The sequence below is a fragment of the Lycorma delicatula genome, chromosome 6, assembly GCF_047948215.1.
Source record: "Lycorma delicatula isolate Av1 chromosome 6, ASM4794821v1, whole genome shotgun sequence".
Lineage (NCBI taxonomy): Eukaryota > Metazoa > Arthropoda > Insecta > Hemiptera > Fulgoridae > Lycorma > Lycorma delicatula.
This window is the reverse complement of record NC_134460.1, coordinates 67,406,674-67,430,747: the sequence shown is the minus strand read 5'-3', so window position 1 is coordinate 67,430,747 and position 24,074 is coordinate 67,406,674. Positions and strand designations below refer to the sequence as shown.

The 24,074-nt window shown below is 31.3% G+C and overlaps 2 protein-coding genes across 2 annotated transcripts in view; one reads left to right on the top strand and one right to left on the bottom strand.

The window, feature by feature from the left end:
- Positions 1 to 24,074, top strand: part of LOC142326878 (uncharacterized) — a 228,191-nt gene that overhangs the window by 136,335 nt on the left and 67,782 nt on the right. The window lies entirely within an intron of this gene.
- On the bottom strand, positions 20,069 to 21,585 carry LOC142326646 (uncharacterized). The gene has a single exon (XM_075369243.1). The coding sequence runs from the start codon at positions 21,215 to 21,217 to the stop codon at positions 20,291 to 20,293; it is 927 nt and encodes a 308-aa protein (XP_075225358.1). The 5' UTR covers positions 21,218 to 21,585; the 3' UTR covers positions 20,069 to 20,290.

Here is a 24,074-nt window from a genome sequence, read left to right as displayed (position 1 = left end):
TACGATAATTAACCTGACAAAAATTGGATGAATTAAATTTAAAGAATCAAGTAACCATGGAAATACTTTATATGACAAAGTCTTTGTTTTTTCCTTCAATAAAGAACATATTCTATGTAACTTAAGCGGTACCCAAGATTTCACACGTTCTATTAATTGATAAGCATAATTTTAATTATATGGTGCAATAACTTCAAGAGGAGTATGAATATAAAGTTTAGCAAATGTGAATATTTAGGTATAGGTATTAGAGAGGTGTTTGGTCTGAATCTGGGAAAAAAATTATATCAGCTATGAATAAAGCTAACTATTTAGGGGTTCTGTTTGATAAAGAAGGAAATGGTCATTATTAAGTTATAAACGGGTAAAATAAAGGAAAGATGGCTGTTAAAACCTTAAATTCAATTTGGTAGAATAAAGAATCGAAGAAAAAATTTATTGTACCGTCGTTCAGTATGATGTTGGATGGATTGGAAACACGTGATCTGAACAAAGTGGGTCAAGTCGAGATTACTGGCAACAGAGATCCATGTATGCAGAACTGTGAGAAAGGTTAGTATTAGGCATGAGGGTATAAGAAAGGATAGGCTGGAGAGAGATATTATGTAGTAAGAGGGATGCTTAAGAGGGTTCTTAGGCATGAGGGTATAAGAAGGATATGCTGGAGAGAGATATTATGGAGTAAGAGGGATGGATCAATGCTTCTTAAGAGGGTTTTGGAATGGGCACTCATGAGATAAAAGAAAATAAACGAAACTGGAAGGACGAAGTGGAAAAGGGAATGAAGGAAAGAAATGTGGCGGTAGAGCATATAGAGAATTGACGGAGGTGGAAACTGCGGAGGTGGTGCGAAGAATTGACGTTAGTTGAAGAAATCCGCTAAAAGTAAAAATATTAATTAAATATTGTATTAATTTCTAAATCAGGCTTGGGCCTTGGCTGTTGAGGAAGCATGGTGAAGTTGGGTACTCCCAACACCTCCCAGCACCTCTCTGGGAACGGGGATTTGGGGCATATTTATAAGTTCGGAAGCCGAGATTTATAAGTCCCGAGTGCATTTATTGTGGGCAACAAGATACCCCTGAACATACGTTTTATGTGTGCTTCAGGTGGGCAGAGGTGAAAGAGAGACTACGACTGGAGTGGCTAGTGCCAGAAATAACCGTGGATTACACGTTGCGTGGTGCGGATGAGTGGCGGGCTATTGAAGAGCTAGCGGCTGGGATCCTAAAGTCGAAGAAGGAGGAGGAGTATCGTGGCTGGGCAGCAGATTGGGGAACTACTGCTAGAGGAAGGGCGGGCAGCTCTAATCAGGAGGTGGCGGCTCGCTGAGGTGGACCGCACCTGATGAGTGTGATTGGGGATCCCGAGCGTCTCGGGAGTGAAGCCTGTGGCTTAGGCGGGCTGTCTAGGAGGGGGGAGTAAGCCGTGTTCCGGTGGTGGGTCCCTTTGAGAATTCACCACTTGAGGCAAGACGTAAAGACCATACTCCTGGTGCGGGTCCCCTGGGGGGTCCCCGTTAGAGGCACGGCAAAAACAGACCATAGTCCCGGTAGGGGAGACCCTTTGGGGGTTCCTTCACTTTTTATGGGGCGTAGAAGACCGAGTCCCGGCCGCTTGTGTTGCTTGTGTTAAATTATTAATTTTTTTTTTTAGATCTTGTGCAATTTAGTACATTATTTATTATTAAAAAAAAAATATTTTGAGTACGAGAGGTTGAATACGAGAGGCTTTATAATTAACAAAATAACGTAATATATATTAATAAACTTACCCAAGGCAACATTAAGTTACAATTTACTTTTGTGTAGACATATCTGCTGCTGGTGACCAGTTCTCCCTTTATATCTCAGTTCTCCCTTTATATCTCATATCATAACAGTTCCTTCCAGTTTGCAGAATTTCTCAGCTATAATGAAATTATATAGCAATTATGTGTCAGCTCATTTTATATATTATGTCGTCTAAATGCTTTAAAGTAATTTTACTTTTTATTATGAGGAAATTATTTTAAAAGTGAATAGATTTTTTTTCTGTTTCTAAGTAACAAGCTAAACAATCGTTTATATAAAAAATTTAATACGTTTAAAATGTCTTACACCATTTAAACCTAATTTAATGTTTTATTTTATAATTACAAGTTACTTGTATTCACGACAAGTTTATTTAAGTTATATTGTAATTGAATAAGAAACAGCTCTCGTTTTTTTCATATTTCAAATTTCGAATTCTTTCAATTTCTTAATAATACATTTTATCCGCTATTGAGAGACTTTGTTATATGTTACTATTTATCAGTAATAATTGCACTAAAGCGTAAGAAAAGTCATATCAATTAATTTCATTTTAATCATTTCATTAATTTGTTTTATACCGAGTATATTTATTTATTTATTTCCTACAAAATAATGTAGGAAATTTAATTTGTTATAATACGAGTATCTATTGTGTGAGGTGTACAGCGATGGTTTAAGGCCAGAATCAAAGAGTAAAAATGACAGTTTTAGTTGCGCGTATGGCAGTATACTGATTCTTATCTTTCCACTCGACAGCGTCACTAGCAAAGATGGTGACTCCTTAACAAAAAGCCTTCTGTGTTTTGCAGTTCGTGAATCTTTTTTACAGTTCAACATGCGTTCCGTAGAAAATTTAATTATCATCCTCCAAATAGCAATAATATTTGTCGACGGCATAATCAGTGTGAAACGACCAGATATCTGTGTAAATGAAAGAAATACGGAACGACCAAGGTTGTCTGAAGAAAATGTTGGTCGTGTCAGGGTGTCTTGCCTGCGTAGTTTAAAAATATCTGAATTTGTTAGGAACTCAGTCTTAAACTACCGATCCCGTTGATGAAAATGTGGAATGTTTTAAAGAAACGCTTACATATGCATCCATATTCTTCACAACTGTTTTAAAGCCTACCGATTACGCTGCACGTTTTGACTTGGCAATCAAATGTTGCGCAGGAAGATGACTTTCTTGATCGTATTGTGTTAATTGATGAATAAATATTTCATCTTAGTGGAAAGTTAATACATATAATATCCGTACCTGGTGGTAAGAGAATCCCCATGAATTCTTACAATACGAAAAAGACATCCCAAAATTAATGTTATGTGCGATATCCCGACCATAATTTTACGGGTCCATCTTTTTGACTGAAGCAACAGGATTGCTTATTTATATATACTGCGTACATGTTGTCTCTGCTACAAGATTGACCAGAGAATGTGCCTTGTGTAATATGTGCTTCTACTACGTAGTGATCTGATTAATTAGTGAGTATTGATATATCCGATTCAAAACTCAGGGTTGAAGCAGCTTTCGTTTCCACTGCAGTAAAAGTACGGGACGAACTATCCTATCGGTTGGATGAGTGCCTCGTGACGAAATGAACATATTGTATACTTACAGGAATAAGCTGGTAAGAATCGCTCCTTCATTTTATTTGTGATTCATTTAGCTAATTCCAATTCATATTCGGGTGCAACTTTTAAATATGGGACAACCCACACTATGTCTGTTAATTCTATTTTAGATTTGTGGTCGGGAACCGTAGCGTGAATCGCGTTTACATCGCTATCAAAACGTCTGAAATCTAATTCCTGTCTATTATTTATGATTATTTATTTATAGTCTTCAGCGAAACCCAACAGCATCGATAACGGTATGCATAAATTGAAATTACCATTTTCATCTAAATCGACTTTATTTTTTTCCACTGACCCATCCCGCTGTTTCGGCAGATGTCAAAAGGGAATTTGTCATTGAAAAAGCGTTTTTCATAACCGTTGTCACGCCTACATTTCCTACCGAAGCTACTTTTTGCGCGTTAATAAGATACGTATATCCTGGAATAAAAAAGCCACAGTAAAATTAACTAATTCTGAAGTAGTAGATTTTTTCCGTCTGCTCCGACGAGTTTGCCGGAAACAATCAAATAACTTTCACCCGGGACGGTATACGTGTCTGGTTGATTTATAGGGATTTTAATCTCCTTTTCAATTTTCTTCGCTAAGGAATAATGATTGTGAAATTGATTATATGTTAGGGACTCATCTGAACGCGCTACTTTATTAACTGTTAAATAATTCATCACTATATACAAAAATTTAATTTTTCATTTCAATAACGTATTGAGTTTCCCGTCAACAATTTGAAAACCTAGAGACTTTAATTTTTCAATGTTTTTCTCCGTCAATTTGAAACGTTTCTTAACATCAATTTCATCATCAAATACCAGTGGCATATCTATAACAAAAATAAAAATTCAAATTACAGTATTCTATTTATATTAGTCGGCCCGAATTCGGGCCAACAAAATATCTTCTATAAAATGGATTTAAAGGGTACAAAAATCCATTATATTTGCTGATTTCTGGTACTTATTTGAGAGAAGAATTAATTTTGAATTTAGCGTGTAAAATTATTTAGGTTCTTTCAAAACCAATAACATTTTTACTCTTTCGCTGCGTAGATTTAATAAATTATCATTTTCATCGGTCAACGATATAACTAAATCATAAATTTCTTTCACATGTACCAGTAGAAATTCAATATGAAATGGATATTCTTTCTCCAATGGATATTTCTACAACTGCTCCAAATAATATTACATTTTATACGTATTACATTTACAGGAGCGATATTTATTATTCGATCTGAAAGATGCGTCAAATTCGATTTGAGAATTCTCGCTCCGTAACCAAAAAGACTGCCAATACTAGAATCTGTATCCGACCGAAAAATCTATCCATACAGTACTTTTAATTTCACACTTTTACGTATTGGTGTTTGCTCGCAAGGTGATGGTTTGATTATTTTTTTCATTTCACTTTATTAATTTTTCTTTCTAAATACATAATTATTACGTTATAATTATTATTATTTTCATCTTTTTTAACATCCTTATCGAACGCATAACACTGTTTATTATTTTTATTCTCTTCAACGTTTAGAATAGTGTTGGCGGTCATTATCCATTTGAGACCTAATTCGTGTTAGCTTTTTGAAAGGTTGATCGGTGGAAAACATGATTTTTTTATTCAGATAAAAATTCTTAACATAATTGACCGCAAATTACATCGTCATCGGTTTGATATCTATTGTAATTGAACGTTACGTTGGATATTCTGAAATATTTCATCAATTCTGGAGGTGGATGCACATCGCCTATCCTTTCAAAATAATCTACATTTTTATCGATTTTCCGAAAACAAACCCAATGCGTACCGCGGCCGTTCAAACTGTCTAAATTGATTAGAGGCATTCATTTTTCCTAATCTGTTTCGGTAAAGCGTCCAACATAAAAACACCTCTAAAATTCGGAAGTTTCAATTGTTTCGCGTACTCAATCAATTCATAATATCATATAAAGCGCGATTTCCGAAACCGGAATCCCGACCTCGGCTTATAACTAGCAAGAAACCGAAGCGCATATTTGCACATTATGTTTTATTTTGTCTTTTCGTTTTCGCGAATCATTTCTGCAACCATAGATTCTACATGTGCCTTAATGTTAGCGGTCACGAGATCTTTTGTAGTGCGACCATTTAATTCATCGTCTATAGTTTGCAATTTTTTCTTTAAGCGGTTCGAGGGCATCTTTCATGAACTGTACAGTTTTGTCTGCAAGTTTCACTTTTTTCATCTTCTATATATTTTTTGATGCTTACATCATGGCTTGTTATCTCCTGATTTAATCGTTCTAAACCTACAAACTTTTCACAGTGACTGTTTGTGTATTCGTCAAACATAAGTTTACACTGTTTAAAATTCAACGCGTCCGCGTCATCGATAGGATCGGATACGTTACACAATCTGTGGTGGTTTATATCAAAATTTCCATCGGATGTTAGGGAAAAACCTACCCCTCGCGGACCACGTTTTCCGTTTCCTCCACAACGACCTTTGTGGCCTAATCTTAATCGGACATTTCTCTATATAAAAAAATAAAAAATTCAACATCTTTCAATTCTTTAATTATGGATATGATTTCGTTTGAAACGCTCTTGTTTCCGGCATCATATTCGCCCATAAGGTTATACAATCTAACAATTCGTTTGGATCACCCCAATATAAATGGACTGGATTGTAATTAAACTGTCATGTAACAACCGATAACCGCTAAAAGAGGTGGATAGTGTTTTATACGGGGAGATTGGGTTAACAGGTTTTTTTGCAGGGAACAGCTTTCTGATCACTTCATTATATTTAAAAGATTTAATCGTTTTTACTGTATCTGCATCATGTCGCATCATCAAGTGGGCACCGGAATGTTTCAACATTTAACCAAGTTCGCATATCTGCTCTGTGAACCTTTTTGAGGTCTGGAGTTTTATAAACTAACAACTCTAAAAGACCTGGTGTAACAGGATAAATAAAATGTCCCAAATGAATTTTATCATCAATAAATTCAATTTTAATATCGCCCAAAGTGCACGTATCTGTATTTTTATCATACTTTACACCATATACATGATCTAGAGCTACATTTGGACTTGTTTTTAACATTTTTAAGTATGGTTTTATTGTTTCATTTGTAGTTATGTCGGAAAACTGAGTGTCTTCTAATATAGGTGTACATTTTGTATATATTCTGGGTTCTTCGTCTTGCGTTTGTTCAGAGTGTAGTGGTAATGTTTTTCGTTTTTTCAGACAACAATGTTGAAGAGACTATATCTTCTTCTTCATCATCTTGTTCCAACAAACTCTCTTCACACCTATCTTGATGTTTTTCTAAATGAGCTGACAATCTAACGCCCAGTTCGCTACTCCTACTCTATGTATATCACTTTCTCCATCGGTTGTAGGTGGTTTTGGTTTATCTATTTTTTTCTTTAATTTCTTTTATAGGATCTGTTATCGGTTTGAAACATTTAGCAAATAAAGTTTCCTCTTCGGCTAAACCCAACATGAAAGCCGCGTGTTTACGTTTAAAATTTTTATTCAGTTTGTCAATTTCAACCATTTGTTTCTCCTTCTTTTACATTTTTTTTTTTTTTTAATGAAAATAAAACTTTTATAAATATAATTTAGAACAATTCCTTATCAGGAATTATACCGCCTTTCTTCATCTTTAATTATGAAATTATTGATATAATTATTGAAGATCGATTGCAATGTGAGATTTTTCTACAGATAGCTTTTTTGTATCTTTCCGGCTGTAGCTCTATTACTGCTACGTAGCGATACGATAGCTATAGCTATCGGTGTTGGGTTTTTTGGTAATTCTGACGTTTTGGTAAAAAAACGGGGAAAAAATCAAAATTTTCGGAAAATGTATATACATAAGTATGTTGGCCTAAATGATATCTTTGAACTACCACAACTAAAAAGCTTCTAAAATGGCTCAAACGTTTTTTGTGCATGAGGCATTGGTGGCATTAAATTTTAGTCAAAATTAAAAATCTGATGAGGGTAAAACATTTAAAAATTTAACACGCCACCTCAAATAAATTTTAGGCCTGGAGGTACATTATAGCGGCATACACTGTAAGCAATATATATTTAAATGAAAAAAAAACACTGAGCTTATTAGCAAGAAATAGGGAAGTAAACATTAAATAGTTAAAATATGTACTTAGTTGAAGACAGAAACCTAAATCCCTTTTCCACATTACAGTTTCTGAGCTAATCTTGTAAATTTAATCAGATATAACTTTCTACCCTTCTAACCGTATATGAAACAATCTGTTTGCACAATAGAACCCCCTTATTTAGGATACGTGGTTTGATAATAGTGGTTTAATCAGATTAATTTCTCTATTATTCCATTATTTTAACAAAATTAAAACTTTCGCATTTAATCAAACATTTTATTATTATATAAGCCACTATAATTTAATATTCAAATTAGAATTGAAGTTTATTTGAAAAGTTTTTGAACGTTTTAAAGGTCTATGTAACTACTGCCAATCTACGGTTGTAATTTAACTATATGTTTAAATATAAATTTAAATAATTCAAATTCCATGCTTTGTTTCACTGAGTGAATTATTATCTTCAAATTTCTTTAATTACATTTTCTTTACTGTATTTATTTTAAGAAATTTCTCATTTGTAAGGGTTTAAAATTTTTTGTGAGATTTTATTATTTTTTATATAAATAAAAATGTAAATTTTGTTAAAAATATTAAATCTCTAAAAATTCTTCACCGATTGCTTTGAAATTTTGACACAACATTGCATTCGAATATGCGCGTGTTTTTTATCTAAGATTTCACACCTGTGACAGTAAAAACATGCTTTTTTTTTAAAGACAGCACTCAGATGTAGTTGGACGTAAAAGCAATGCACGCTATACTAAATATTTTACGATTCCAATTCAATGTTTCCGATATGTGTGTCCGCTATAGACTAAAAACACGCGGGGAAAAGGGGAAAAGGGGAGAAAGGGAAAAATCGGAAAAGGGAAAAAAGGGAAAAGAGAAAAAAGGGGGAAATGGGAAAAAGGATAAGAAAGGAGAAAAGAGAAAACAGAAAAGGGGAAAGGAGTGACAGAAGAAGGGGAAAGGGAAAGAGAATGGGAGAATGAAAGGGATAGTGGAAGTAAAGAGGGAAATGGGAGAAGGGAAGAGGAAAATCGGTGAAAGGGAATATGGAAAAATTAAAATGGAGAATGGGAAAAAGAAGAAAGGGTAAAAGGGTAAAAGGGTTAAAGGGAAAGGTTAAATTTGTGAAGTTCGGTGATGTTCATTTTATCAAACTTTCAATTGTGTTCATTTAATCTATATATATTCTCAAATCTAGCTATATGTTTTCTATTTTTCAAAATATTCTGTTGTTTTTCGATACTGTTTTATGATTTGGTTTGATTAGATAATCGAGTATTTTATCTATTTTGTTAAATGTTTCAGACAGCATCTCTTTTTAATCTATGTTTGTTATTCAAGTATAGAATCTTCCGTAATTTTAATTTCAACGTTCTGTTTTATAACACCTGATTTATTATAAATATTAAAATAAAATGTATCTCGGTATTTATAGTCGCATCAATAATTAAAATCAATAGTGACTTAAGTGTAACTGTAAATTTACTAATTAACGTGTAGCCTTGTTGAACAGACTCACGCCGACCATTCCTGAGATGTGTGGTTAATTGAATCTCAACCACCAAAGATGTAGTATTCATCGGATGAAAATAACTACACTACCTTTACTAGGATACGGAGCTAAGACCCCAAATCAGCTGATTTACGATGAGTTTTACCACTAGACTAACCCTAAGGGTTAAAATAAAATTTGATGTAATTATTTTACCCCGCTTTTTAATGTTATTTTTAAGCAAATTTAAAAAATTTATGTGTTGGTATTTATTAGAAGAAGAAGCAGAGATCTTTACGAAAGCTCAAAATGGAAATAACGGTGAAAAGCAATTTGTTTAATTATTTAATAAATTAAATGTATTCTGTAGCTGGAATGCAATCCACTAAGCTTTTACACTTATAATATATGTATAGTAACGTAGAATTAATTTTAATTACAAGAATATTTTACTTTAAAATTAATCTTAAGTTAATAAATGCTGGAAAAATCAAGTGTAATACGAACAATTAATTTATACCAGGACCTATTAACGTATAAAAACTAATTTTTTTTCTTGCAAATCTAAAATAATTTACGTAATAATAATTTAATTAAACATTTCTAAATCTAAATCTTAAATTGTGTTTAATTAAACAGCTGAAGATTGTATTACAAAAGTTATAACTACTTTATACTCTTTCTTCTGTTATTGTTTTTTTAATTATTCAATTATACAAATATTTATGAAATATACGTATAAAACATTATATATATATATATATATATATATGGTATTTAAATGTGATCTTAATGGGTTTACTCATCTGTTTAATTTGATCATTCACATTGAGTCGTAAAATTATCAAGTTTTAATGATTTATTTCTACAGACAGAATTATTTGTAAATAGTATTAATAAATTACACAAGTAAGCATTGTATTTGGGATCAAAACATCCTTTATAAACATGTTATAATTATCATTATGATTTTTGGCTATAAATCACTACTATTTATTGTTAGATATATTTATTATTATTGAAAGCACTGATCATTATTTTAAAACAGAATCGTAAAAATATTAAAATTGTATGAATATTACTCTAACATAATGATAATAAAGAAAAAATTAGATATTATACGTGCTTTTATCTTTATCCATCACGTACTGAATGTAAATTCAGTTTTCCATTTGTAATGCTTCGTGAAAACCGATAAGGAACTTTTTTTTATATATATATTTTTTACGACCTACTTCTCTATTCTCTCATTATTTTTATTTTTCTTCTTTAAAAAAAAAAAAATACGTACATAAAAATATGTTTTACATAGCGAGGTTCAATAAAAGGGTGACTATTGAAATGCGTTGGAAATAAAGGACGGGAAAGGATACCGGGTTGAATAACAAGGAAAACTGAAATAAAAGATTTTTCAGTTTTCTTTTATGCATGTATTTTTTTTTCTAACAACTGCATAATGTTCTTTCACCTTTATATTACATGTATATCTGCTGCATATAAAATAGAGAAAAATATTACTATGTTTTTCTCTGCATTATTTACCAAATTTTGAAAATACCTTTCTCTAAATTTCATGCGATGACTACGTATCAATTTTTGATCTAGGATTTCTACGTCCAATAAAATTAGTTATGAGACATTTCGTTGAATTTTTATATAACTTCACAGGTTATTTTATATTACTTCTTTCGCCGGTCATATAATTTGATTCATACACCGATTTCTCACTCCACTGAAACTGGATTACATTCCAGTCTTTGTGACCCACTAATTGATATATTTATCATTGCTATAATATCGATGCACTGGAACTTCAGCCTATTTAAATTTTTTTATTTTTATTGCAACAACAAAATGTAATACAAAATATGTACACAGATCAATAGGTACTTGGTTCAACAAAGGCTCTAAAAAATTAAAACATCTTCAAAATTAGAAATTTATTACATTTATTAAATATGTCGGTTAAGTCAACCACGTTAAATATTTTCAACCTTGAAAATACGTTATCATTATTTCCCAGTAGATATTACCGTATTATTCGTTAAATAAATTTTCACATTTTACTATTTTTTTTTTTTTTATTTCTCGACTCACTGAATCAAGCCGAATATCGTTGTCTTACAACCGAACCGCTACAGAGTAAACACAGTTTCGATATGTAACATTCTATAAATTAAATAAAAAAAGAAAAATTAAATTTGAATTTGTATTTACTTATCAAATTTTTACAAAAGATGGTAAGTGAGGGCCTTGGTCAGTAATGCACTTTGCGGTCGAGTAATATTACCTATTGTGAGTCACCTGACGCAAAACATTGTTGTCAATGCCATCAGTTGCTTGTTGAATATTCGTACTCAGTTCAGTGATTGTGTGGGAATTTGATTTATAGACCTTGAAATAGCCTCAAAAGAAAAATGAAAATTTGGGAAACGCCACCTCACTCTGCTGACAATTTGTTCTTTAACTCGTGCTAGTGATTTGTTTAATGTGTAACACGTTGCTCGGGTCTTGTTGAAAGAAGCCGTATTCTTTATCATAAACTGTTAAATGAGCGTAAAATTCTTCGGAAATTGTACTTTTGTAATGACAATGCGATCAAAAACGAATGATTCCATTATACGATTATCAGAAAGAGCACATCGTACATCGAATTCCTCATCATGAAGTGGAAGCTCAACAACCGGGGAAGACTTTTAGTTTTCTAATACTAGTCTTGTGGCGAATTAACATTCTCGGATAAATTTAACCGTTCCTCGTCTGACACAAAATACAACATCGAGTCTATGTGTCTGCGGACAATAAAACACCAATCTTTTTTTTTCTTTTTTTTATATAACATGTTTCCACAGGACTAATCTGGATGACTGCTTTATTTTTTCAACTTCAAGGAAGGTTTAAGGCATAAGGAAGGTTTAACTCTATTAGGTGAGCAGAAAGGGCCTCCTAAACATTTTAAACAATAACAGTCTACTTTAAATCATTAATTGAATCGATATTTAGAAAATGTTATAATTCCATAATTTTTCATAGATAGATGGGTTGCATAATTTTTGTGGTGAGCACTGATTACGTATTTTACAACCAATTATAGTTAAAATTCCTTTTACCTCTTAATCCTTTTTATTTTTCGCGTTAGCTTTGCGTTTCATACAAGGTTAAATTAAAAGATCTTTACATTTCCAAGTGTATTCATTACCTCGATTTTTATCTAGTTTTCTGCTGAACAAGATTTTTCAAGAAAAGTAAATCCAATTTTCATGTGAGTTTCGTTAAAATCGTTTCTTGTTAGTTCACCATTTTACTCGTTAGTATACACTTACTTGACCAACAATAGTTATTCTGTATGTCCAATTATAAAGTAAGATATATCATGCTGTTTCTTCACTGAATATATACTTGTATTTTCTAGAGAGTTGTTTACATCTTAGTAAATATACCAAAAAGCTAAAGAAACTCTTACTGCGGTAAAGACATCCTTAAAATGTATTTTTAGCAAAACATTTACAAGAAAAAATAAAACGTAGAACAATTTACTGAAAAGTTTTATTTTCTATTTCAAAGTGAAGATGAGAGTTTTACTCTCGATAAAATTATATTTTTATCTCCTAATTTTGAATGAATAAATTTCGATTTATTTATAAATTCGTTGGCCGATTGAGTTTCTCTACACTGGTCAATAATTTCTCTGGTTATTTGCAAAATAAAAACGAAAACATTTCAAGTAATGAAAATTAAATTAAATTAAATTTTCAGCGACTTTTTTAAAAACATTTTAATTGGGGTTCTTTCTCCGAACTTACTTAAAGTTATAATTTATTAAAGTTACGATCTATTAAGAAATCTATTTTCTGAGGTTGTATTTTACTAAAGAAATTTATAAGGCATTCAAATGAAAGTTTCATACAAGACTGAATCAAAACCTCATTATATTTAAATTTTTTCCTTGTTAGATGCAAGCACATTATCTGGATTTGTGCCTGTTGTTCATTTATAATTTGAGTCTTGGAATCTTATAATCTCCCGATTAATGTGTTTTTTGTTTACTTTTCTTTCCATTAGAAACGGTCAAATCGAAAATTGAGAAATTTTCATAGTACAATTTGTTTTAGAGAGATAATACACTTTTTTCTTTTTTAATTAAGTAAGACAACGGGAAAATACATTTTAAAGAAATCGAACTTCATGAATAATTTACAAGTTAGTATATTTTTAGCGCATAAAATATATACCGTAGGAATTACCAGTAATTGATTCATCGAGAAGAATGAATGAATTTTTTTTTTCTTAATTAAAAAACAACTCTTTTCAAATAAAAATATAGAGTTTTATAAATTTACCAATTCAAACAACTAGAAAAAAATATATTAATTAAATTTAGAGTTTTTAAAATCTAATAAGTGTATTAGTGTATAAAGAACAGTTCTCAAGTGATGTAGAATAATTTTTTTTCAAATATCCAAAAAATTGTAATTTACATGTTTTTAATTACAGTTATAGTCTTCGAACAAGCACCTTGACAAATTTACTGATAAATAAATTTACTGATTTATAACAGATTGAAGTTCATTCGTATTATGAGATACAATAAAATTTAAATAGTTTTTTTTTAAATTTTACTCATGGAACACGATATATGTTTAAAAAGAGATCAAACATTAAATGAGTTACTACTTTGCAAATAGCTAATCAGCTTTTCCTAGAACTAACTTTAATAACTAAAGGTATTTTAAATATATTTATGTCAGCAATTCTGGATAAAGTTTGTCTGCATTTGTTTAAAGTTCAACAACAGTATTTTCTACGGTACTTCTTGCATTTCCATTTATAATTCTCTAACGAGTTTAACCTAACTCGGTGAATATTTTAATATTATACACAGAGGATAAGTTCACAGTTCACCGGTCATCCACCAACGACTTAATGTAGTCTGTACTACGTTGTACTAATTTTATTATCTTAATTACAACGGTTAGAAGAATTATTGTTCTAATTCAGTACGGGAAGCTAAAATTACCAGTCAAGAATAAAGTACTAAGGAAAAACCTTTCTATTGTTTCCATACCACTCCGTGGCAGAGTGGTAGTACCTCAGCCATGACATCTCATATTTCCACTTACAAGCTTTCAGCTTATATTAAAAATTAAATATAAGAAAATAGAAACAGGTTAGATAGCTAATATAAAAATTATTTAAATATAAAATGGAAATGTAATATATTAAAAATGTACATACAAATGTAACATATTAAACCTATTATCATTATATTTCTGTGCTAAAATATGGTAACAATACCACTGCAGGTAATGGATTGCAAAGCCGATAATGAATTGCATCCCACACACAGACCGTTGTGTTTATGGGTATTATCCATATCTGTAACATATATAGGTAAGATATCATATCTCACCTGTGTATTCTGAATTAAAGAAATAAATATTTAAGCTATATTTGTATCTTTATGATAAAATAATCCCTTATTAAAAACAATAACCAAAATTATGATTTTATTTATTTTTTTTATGTAAAAACTAATCAGTCAGGGCTCCGACACCTAGAACCCCCGCTATGTTCTTTATACTCATAGTTGTGAGAATAATATTGATAAATAATAATTAAAGCGTGAAAGCGTGAAAGGTTCTCTTTCCTCCAACGTTTCTCTCGTTCTTGATATAGCTCTGTTATACTCCTTCTGCAGACGAAGTTATCAGCTGGAGTTTGGGCGTAGCGCTTTTGGTCAGCAGCTAACCGAGAATCGCACACTTCAACTGAATCATAAGCCAGAGATACTCTTATTCTTTTAGCAAAATTTGAATAATTAGAAAGATTACTTCTCTTTCTTGAAGGCATATTTTTGTTGACAGTCCAACATCGACAGCCAAAATAAACAATGAAACTCATAAAGGTTACCACGGTAACATAAATATAATGAAGTAAAATAATTATTTTTTTGTTTTTAATGAATATCTTTAATATCTGTCCAGTAGTAGATAAATAAAAAACAAATGATTATTTCGATACTTGAGTTGAACGGTGGAATTATGAAATGAAAAAAAAGTTTTTTTCGTTCGGGGGCTTCCGTACTCAAGGAGATTCGGTTAAAATTTAATTTTTTTTTTCAATAAATATTAGAGTAAAGACTATCAAAAAATTAATACTTTTACATTTTAAATGCAATGGGTAACTTAAAAACTGGAATTTATATTAAATTTGAAAAAAGTTTTTTAATATATATTTTTTGTAATCACATGCCACTGGAGTGGGATGAGCAAAAAATGTTATAGTGGTTTGTAGTCTATTGGTGTAGAAAATATAGATGCAAAACTCTTATTAAGTCCTTTTCTGGACAAAGATATAGCTAAAAACTGAATACATATATATTAAAAAAAATTTGGTAAGGGAGTGAATATTAAATAAGAATTTTGCTAATTATGATCTTAAATTGCCCCAGAAAAGATTTAAAATTCTATTTCGGTCAAAAAATCTCCAATCCTTTTTTATTTTTGTAAAATGTAATCCATTCTTTCATCTCAAAAATAGTACCGTCTACCTAGTTTGAAGAAAATCGGTCAACGGATATCCAGAAAGACCAAGTACAGATACGCATCTACATAGGTCAAACATCCGTCTGACAAAAATAAATTTTATGGACGTGAAAGTATTGGAATAAAAATTTTCGCAGATATTTAGAATCAATCTATTATTTTTTTTAATGTCTCCTTAAAGCACAAAACGTACGGTATCGGTATTTTTCAGTATTGGTTTGCTTGGCATTTCTCCCCCCACCACTCCATTCGGTCGTCCTAAAGCATGAGAGTGCTTTAGGAGTGTGCCAAAAACGGCTACTTAGCGAACAGTGTCCTAACTAATTAGCTCCTAGAGCTTATCTAACAGCGTGAGCGGACTAAGCGGGGTGCCATACACCACCGGCTTACGTGTTCCAACGGCTCATGTCACATATTTTTATTAAAATGAGTAGGCGCACCCCGTCAACTACTAAAAATGCATATGACACCCATAAATTAAATTTTACTTTGTCAAAACTGCAATTCGATGCCACGCCTAGGTCGCTGAATGTCAGCAAATACCTGACCAACCACCATATTAAAGCGCTTGAAGCCCTAAGTGCTAACCATGGCGCCATATATCTTAAGGTTAGCTTCCCACAGCAGTGCGTTAGAAGTCTTTCCCTTAAGTAAATTACTGATGTCTGTTGAATATAGCAACCGCATCAAGGAACTCCCACACGGTCCGACAATGCGGCTTTCGCCACATTGACTCGCCGCTTGTGAGTGGCCAATTTTCCCCTTGACCTCTAAGTTCCAGGACTTGACTTATCATCGGCGAAAGCCTGTGTCGTGACCCCTTCTTAGAACGTCAATCCCAGAAACCCGTCAAATACCTGGTTTCATAGTAGGGGACCGAGAACGGAACCCTGCGGGCTTCCCCTGGTGGTGGACTTTTCCACAGCTATGTGCGCATCTTTAAACAGAGCCGTACGATTAGACAAATAGTCCCGTAGCCTGCAGGGCTACGGGAACATTGCGGCGTTCGAACCTATACAGGACAGAACTCTAACACAAGAAAGGAAATGCTGCCTCTACGTCAATAAAAATTGCCAAAACATATTTACAGTAGGCGCTTTCCACCTCGGCAAGAGCATTTAAGACGCAATCCTCAGTGCCAACCCCTTTCGTGAAGTCATACTGGCCTCGATTTAGAAAATAGTTTACCTCAATGCTTTCTCAGAGCCGTTCCATAACCAGCCTTTCAAGCAACTTGTCGCTTTCCCAGAGCCGTTCCACAACCAGCCTTTCAAGCAACTTGCCGATTACCGGCAAGAGGCTGATGGGCCAATAATTGCTGACCTCACTAGGATCCTTTCCTGGTTTTAAAAGCACCCTCACCAAAGCCACTTTCCAACAAGTCAGAAAGCTGCCCCAGCTAATAAAATAATAAAAAAAAGTTAGATAAAAATAATCGAAATATTTTTTATTCAAAAATAATTGTAAATATTTGTTCATAAGTAAATATAACTAAAAATTATGAATAATTAATAAAATATTTAAATGTTAAAATTATAAACAAAAAGTTGTCAATTTAATTCACGTTCAAGTCATTTCTTTATTAGAAGTTGAATTTGAAATACGCGCGTGGCTCGACTGAGGAGAACTCGAGCAAGAGATCGGCTCATTTCGGATGAGTTCGTGGCTCCTCACCGTCCTGTTTCGAGACACAAGTTGAAGGTTGTTAGCTGGCAACACCCGCGTAGTGAATGGCGGCGGTGCTGTGGAGAGAAATCTATTTTCGTTATTACTACGTACACATAACCTAAATCCATTTGAGCCACTAGTAACGGAATAAAACAAATTCATTTTTCTTAATAAATAAGTTTCCTTTTTTTTTATTGAGTGTAGTTATGTTTACGCTGTGTTTAGGTCTGTATCCAGTTGGTGTTATGTTCTGGTGGTGTAGTATTTCTAGGTTACTGAAAATTTATTTTTATTGTAATTAACTAATAAATTTATTAACTTTGCTCATTGGATTATTATTTTTTTTTAATATGCACCTTCAACTATTATAATATATAGTGTTCTAAAGAAAACAAATTCAGCTGTAACTTTGAACTATCTGGGACTGTTAAAGTTACCTAAATTTCTAATTAGTTTTTGGAATAAAGTTTCTGTAGTTGAATATTCATAAGTAGTGCAATGTCTGTTATGCAAAGCAGCATCTCTTAATATATATCCAGGCTTATCAACTATTTAAGTTCAAAAACAAGTAATTTATCCATCTGTTAACTATATATATATATACTTTTTTAAAACTGAAGATGTCCAACATAATGCATGTGGAATACTTTCAGAAAATTATACCTGTCTTTTGATTACAGATTTAATAATTTCCAATTACAGAGCTAGTGTGTACAGATTATCCTCTATCTTAATTCTTACTCATTTAAGAAATAATAAATTTGACTATTTTCCTTGAAATGGTATCATTTTAATGTTTGAATAAAATGTAAGAGCAGTCATTTTTTCCAAGTTAATCAATATATGATTTCAGTTTTAGTAAGGGTTTATGCACCCAGATATTCTCCTTATTGCCAAAGTTAATCACTTAAAAATTTCAAATGGTGTATTTGAAATTTTCTTAGATTCATCAATGTGTAATAGATAACCTGAATAATATTAATTCTGCCATAATCATGAATAATATAGGTTGCCTTAGAATTTCTAAACATCATTTGTGTTTTATTAAGATTAAAGTGTATATTAAATGCTGTTAATGGATAACCATTTAACCTGAATATTTATATAATTTTGATTTCTAATAATTTATTTGATGTTCTTGAAACCAATGCAGTATGTGTAAATTTGTAAAATTTAAACACTGTAAGCTTTCCATCAGTTTCAATACTTCTTAATTTATCTAACATCTTACCTTTGTCAAATGCATATTTAATTTCAGGGCTAATACTGATGGACGTTTTCTTTAATCAGGAACCTGTTTGTATTATTAAGAAATGTTCTAAAATAAAAATAAAAAAATTACATTGACATTGTATATTTTTCCCAGATATGAAATTACAGTAGCACTCCTCAAAGGTGTCTGTAAACAAACTTGTTACAATAAAGCAAATTAAGTTCACTTTTCTGCAATGTTTCCTAACTAAAAAAGAAATGTAAACAACCAATATGATAATTTTATTAAAATTGAAGTACTCTTGTGTATAAAGATGATATCAATGCAGACAACTGGGAAATAGTATCCTTATCTGTGTAAAATAGCATTTGGATTAATTTTTAAAAAACTATCAAATATAAGCAAATTAAAATTATGTACTTGGATCTAATAGAATCAGTTTATCCTCGCTTCCACATCTTTCTTAAGGTTATCAATTGTATTTTTTAATAAATTTGTAGAGTCATTAAAAAACTAGTGGAAAATTATTTATTATTGTAAATTAAAACCTTGTACAGCATTTTGTGAGAACAGAGTTAATAAATAATGAGTGTGTTGTCCTTTGTAGAAACAAATATTTTCCTTCAAAATCGTCTTTTTTTTGTATCTTTTAAAGGGTCTATGTTAAAATAGTCAGCCATATGTTAAAATGGTTAAAAAAGGTTTTAACATATGTTGCAATAGTTATAGTTGGTTGATCATTATCAAACACTGCAGTCAATGATTCTAGATGAAACATAATATTCAAATGCTATTTCATCAACAATATTTTTATTGAACCATCAATTACTCTGGGAATTTTTGCTTATAGTTGTTATAAAAATAAAGAATAATCAGAAATTTTTTCCATTAAAATACTTTTTAGTACATCATCCAAACAATTGCAAACCAAATTGTTCCCATCTTTTAATTTCTAATAAGTATTAATATCAGCTGTTCCTTATAATACATTCCCCATAACTATGAATGTTTAGCACATTAATATTATTAATCATTATAAGCTTCTTTTCTAATACTAGAATTCTTTCTAATATTCTTTTCTAATATTAGAAACGAAGCTTTCATTAGAAACGAAATTCATTTCGTTTGTAATGAATTTTAATTAAAATTCATTACAAACGTCACTTCCCCATTTTATTAACATTGAAACAAGCTAAGTATGTAAGATTCTGAATATTATTGACCATTGTTATGTTACTGATATAGTTCTTGGTGACAGTTATCACAATAAAACTATCAAGCTTGTTATTAAAATGATAAATATATTATAAGAAAGGGTATTAAGTTAACCAATGGTCAAAGTCAAGTTGTAGATCACTGTCAGTTGAATTTTATAACCAGAATTCGTTATTAATCCTGACCTTTGTGATGGAGTGGCATCTCTACCGAGAGTTCTGGGTTCAAATCCCATTTTTCACTTGGCATTTTATAAACACTACAAAAATTATTTCTTATCCATCATAAAAAAAAGTGAAAAGTAACAGTAATTGGGTAAAGATATAAATAAATACATAAATTATATAGTGATTTGTATTTAATAACACCTGATTAATACAATGATCAAATATAAAAATGCTCAATAAACTAAATATGTATTATGTTTTATACTGAATTTTAAACTACCACTTTTATATGATACACAAATAAGTATATTTATTTTTGGTAATTTGATGCTTTATATTGCGTCACACAATATGTATTTACTCTAGTTGCTTATTATTTAAGTGCTGTATTAATATATAGTTTAAATGAACAGTAGCTATGAAGTAGAGTTTATTTAAAGATTATTAAAATCGGTAATAGATTTTATCCAGATGGGCTTGCTGCTATTGTTCTTCTTTACCAAAAGCCTGGAATTGGCAAACCAAACATACTGGTAGCCTTTCTGCTTATTTAACATTTTTATATCATAAAATAGTTTTTTATTGTAAGAGTTCAAGTTTTCACCAATATAAAGTGGTGAGTTTGGAAAAGATTTATCCAAGTCTTTCAATTTTAATTTTAGTCTTTTACTATTTCTTAAAATTTCATCTCGAATCTTTCTGTTATCAAACTGCAGTAGTATAGCTCTTGAACCATCAGTCCTGACTGGCAATCTATAAGCAGTATATTCACCTTTCTGCAAAGTAACATCGACTCTGTTAAAGATTTTTTGAATTATGAATTCAAGATTTTCTGAATTCTTGTAAGGAATGCCATGAACTTCTATATTTCTATTTCTAGAGTATTGTTCCATCATCTGAATTTCTACAAACAAATCTTGAGTTTCTTTCTGTAAGAAAGAATGAGATTCCTGCAATTTGATATTTTCATATTTGATTGTCTGTAACTCTTCCTGTAGGCTTTTTATGGACCAAGATTCAACCATTTTATCTTTATATTCTCTTATCACCCTTTCCATTTCATAATTTTGGGATTTAATCGTTTCAAATTCATCCTTAAATACCTCCTCTAAAGACTGTCGAATCATGTTGAAACCCTGTCTTAATTCACTGGATAAACCTGAAGATGATTCGTCTGCAGAATTTTTTGTTTCTTTACAGTTTCTACACCTCCATTCACTTTTATCACTTTCAGATTTACTAGACCAAATAGGCTCAGCCAGCCCAGCACAATCATTAAAGTGATATGAACTTTTACAACTATTGCAAAAAACTACATTTCCATCTGAAGGCAGAGCTTTAGAGCAAACTGAACAAATCATTTTTATTTTACACAGTAAATAGAGAAAAGCCAATTATAAAATTAAAATATTGGACAAATATTTTGTATTAGCTTGAATACTATAACCTCACTTTTACTTCAGTAAACAGAATATTATAAAAATAAAAAATTGCTTACAAATGTATTATATGTTCTTCAGTATAAAACTGTCAACTAGCTAAATTGATATTAATCACTTTTTCAAAGAAAACAGTTCCTGGGTATTTTTTATTCTAATACAAACATATTTACCATAATTCACAGTCACCAATAATTAGGTGTTTAATAATCGATCATGTAACCATAATCGATGTATCGCCACCAACAATTAAAAACAGAGGCACCAAAGTTAGGTATTTAATAATAATCGATAAGATTGACCGCATTCGTTGCCCTCCCCCTCACCAACAATTAAAATAATCTCACATCACGATAATTAGGTACTTAAGTAATCGATAGAAATAACTAATCTATCGATGAATAATAGAATACGACGACCATTCTTTCATATAACGTTGTATTACCAGTTTTGTGTAACTAGAATTCTCCTATCTAAATGCAGTTTTCTTAATTCGAAGTCCTTAGACAGCTGCGTCTTTTTTTTCATTTAATGAATGCATCTTTGCTTTTTTTAGTAATCGTGTATAATCTACCTCAAATTTTCTTTCTACAGTTCCTTAATTCCATGTCCAATAACACGTTATAATTGTTTGCCGTTCTCATTTTACCTCCGAATTATTCACATTTAAAATTTAACATAACTTTTGTAAGCTACATTTCCGTTATGACAATTATATATTTAATATTATCTCAATATTATATAAAGAGGAAATATTTGTATGTTAGCAAAAATATCAAGAACCGCTAAACTGTTCGCTGCCAAACATTAACACTAGCTTCATTATGTAATTTGGAGTGTTATATCTTATATTATAATGAAAAATTATTTATTAAAACGTGTAAATAATAAATCCGTTACGGTGCTGCACTTCCATTTGGGTTGCTAGATGGTGAGCCACTAAATTCTCATGCTCCTTTCTTATGATGAGCTGCTCCCAAGATATTTTCCAGTAGAGGTCTTATTAAAATTGAAGATAACATATCGTGTGTGATTTATAATAAACGCCAAGCAAAAATTTCTGAAGATAAATTGATGAAAATTTGTATACCCGTTCTTCTTAAGGTGTAAATGCTCACTAAGAAAGGAGTATTTGAAATTCCGAGTTTAAAAAGGTAAAATGGACTAACAAAGAAATTTACAATTTTTTTAATTTCTCTAACAATACCAGTTAGATTTTTTGGTGTGTGTAACTTTCATGAGAATATCTAAAAACAATTCCCAGATTTTTTAAAATTCCGAGTTTAAAGAGTAAAATGGATCTTTGAATGTTTTTTGATACCCGGCTATTTTTTTAATTTCTCGGTAACAAATGAAGATATTAATCTGATTTTTATTGAATGCAATCTTCATTTAAATAAACCAGTTTCTAGATTCTTGAAAGAAAGTGAAGAAAGGTAAAAAAGTTTGTACAAATTCATCTGAAAATGGTTTTTAAATGTGAGACAGATAAATAACCAATCAAAGTATTTCGATGAATTTTCTTGTTTTTTTAAGCTGAATATAAAGCCAAATAAAAATGTGTTTTTATTTAATGTTGCTGAAAATTGTCTTTGCAATAAATAAAGAAACCAAATTGCGTAAATCAGGTGATATTAAAATCTCCGTACCAAATAATCAAAATTCACGATATTAACAGTAAACATAGTAAACACATTCACAGTTAAACAGTAAATATATTATTCATTAAGTACAACCGGTTTACTGCAACCACATAACAGGTAGTCAATTTTTAACTCTTAATCTATATTTAGAATATTACCAAAGAGATTAAAGGGTGTCTCGTCACAACCCTGAATTTATCCGCTTACCAAATATTAGTATAATACTCCAGTGGGACTACCTCTGGAGTACCGCAAGGGTCCAATTTGGAACTGTTGTTTTTATTTTATTTATCATTGTTAAAATACAACTTTTTTTTGTTTGTTCTCCTACTCCCCTGGGCCGGCTCAACAATCAAGTATTACCCAGCCCACGGGAGTGTCCTTGCGACTCTAATGAGCCTCCCCAACTACCGGCAGTACGTCCATATGGCAGATGGGCTCTCCGGTTCCTCATCTTTTCCTTATTTTCATCTGCCTCTGCCTATTACCGCTAAGGCCAGGGACACCGGGCCCGCTATGCCGTTCCCGGGCTCTGCTCCAGCAGCCTGATCTCGGTTAAAATACAACTGATTTGCCTCGTCCTTAAAATATCAACCTCTCCCACGGAAGCGTTGTGTTACTCGTTTATCTAGTCATAAAAATTCCGCCAAATTCCTCCCGATCAGACTTAGAAACAATGAGGAAGGTGGGCTTAAAAAATAAAAATATAGTAAATGAATTGTTAGATTAAACAGTAAGGTATCAAAAATAGATCTTTTGAAGTGTATTTTTTTCAGATGTTTTTGGTTAAAAGATGTTTTCAGTATTATGTTATCTAGTATTATATTACAGGTATTTCACCACATTATATTGGCTTAAGAAATCTATAGAATTGAAAATTTGAATATAATTCTAATAGTCAAACGTCTAATCTTCACGTATTCTTAATTGCTGTCAATTTGTTAAATAGAGATTCGTAATTTTGAAAAAAGATGTCAAAATATTGTTTGACTTTCCGGGATATTAATAATAAAAATTAAAAGAATTAGATTAAAAAAAAAGAATTTATATTTTTAGAAGTGGGGAATAAATTTTAAGATAAATTTTTCTAAAAATCATATATAAGTGTTTCATTCCACGTCGAGCCGTCCGGTGTT

What these genes read in the sequence shown, in the direction of transcription:
- LOC142326646 (XM_075369243.1), bottom strand. Translation starts at nt 21,217, where the DNA reads ATGATTTGTTCAGTTTGCTCTAAAGCTCTGCCTTCAGATGGAAATGTA.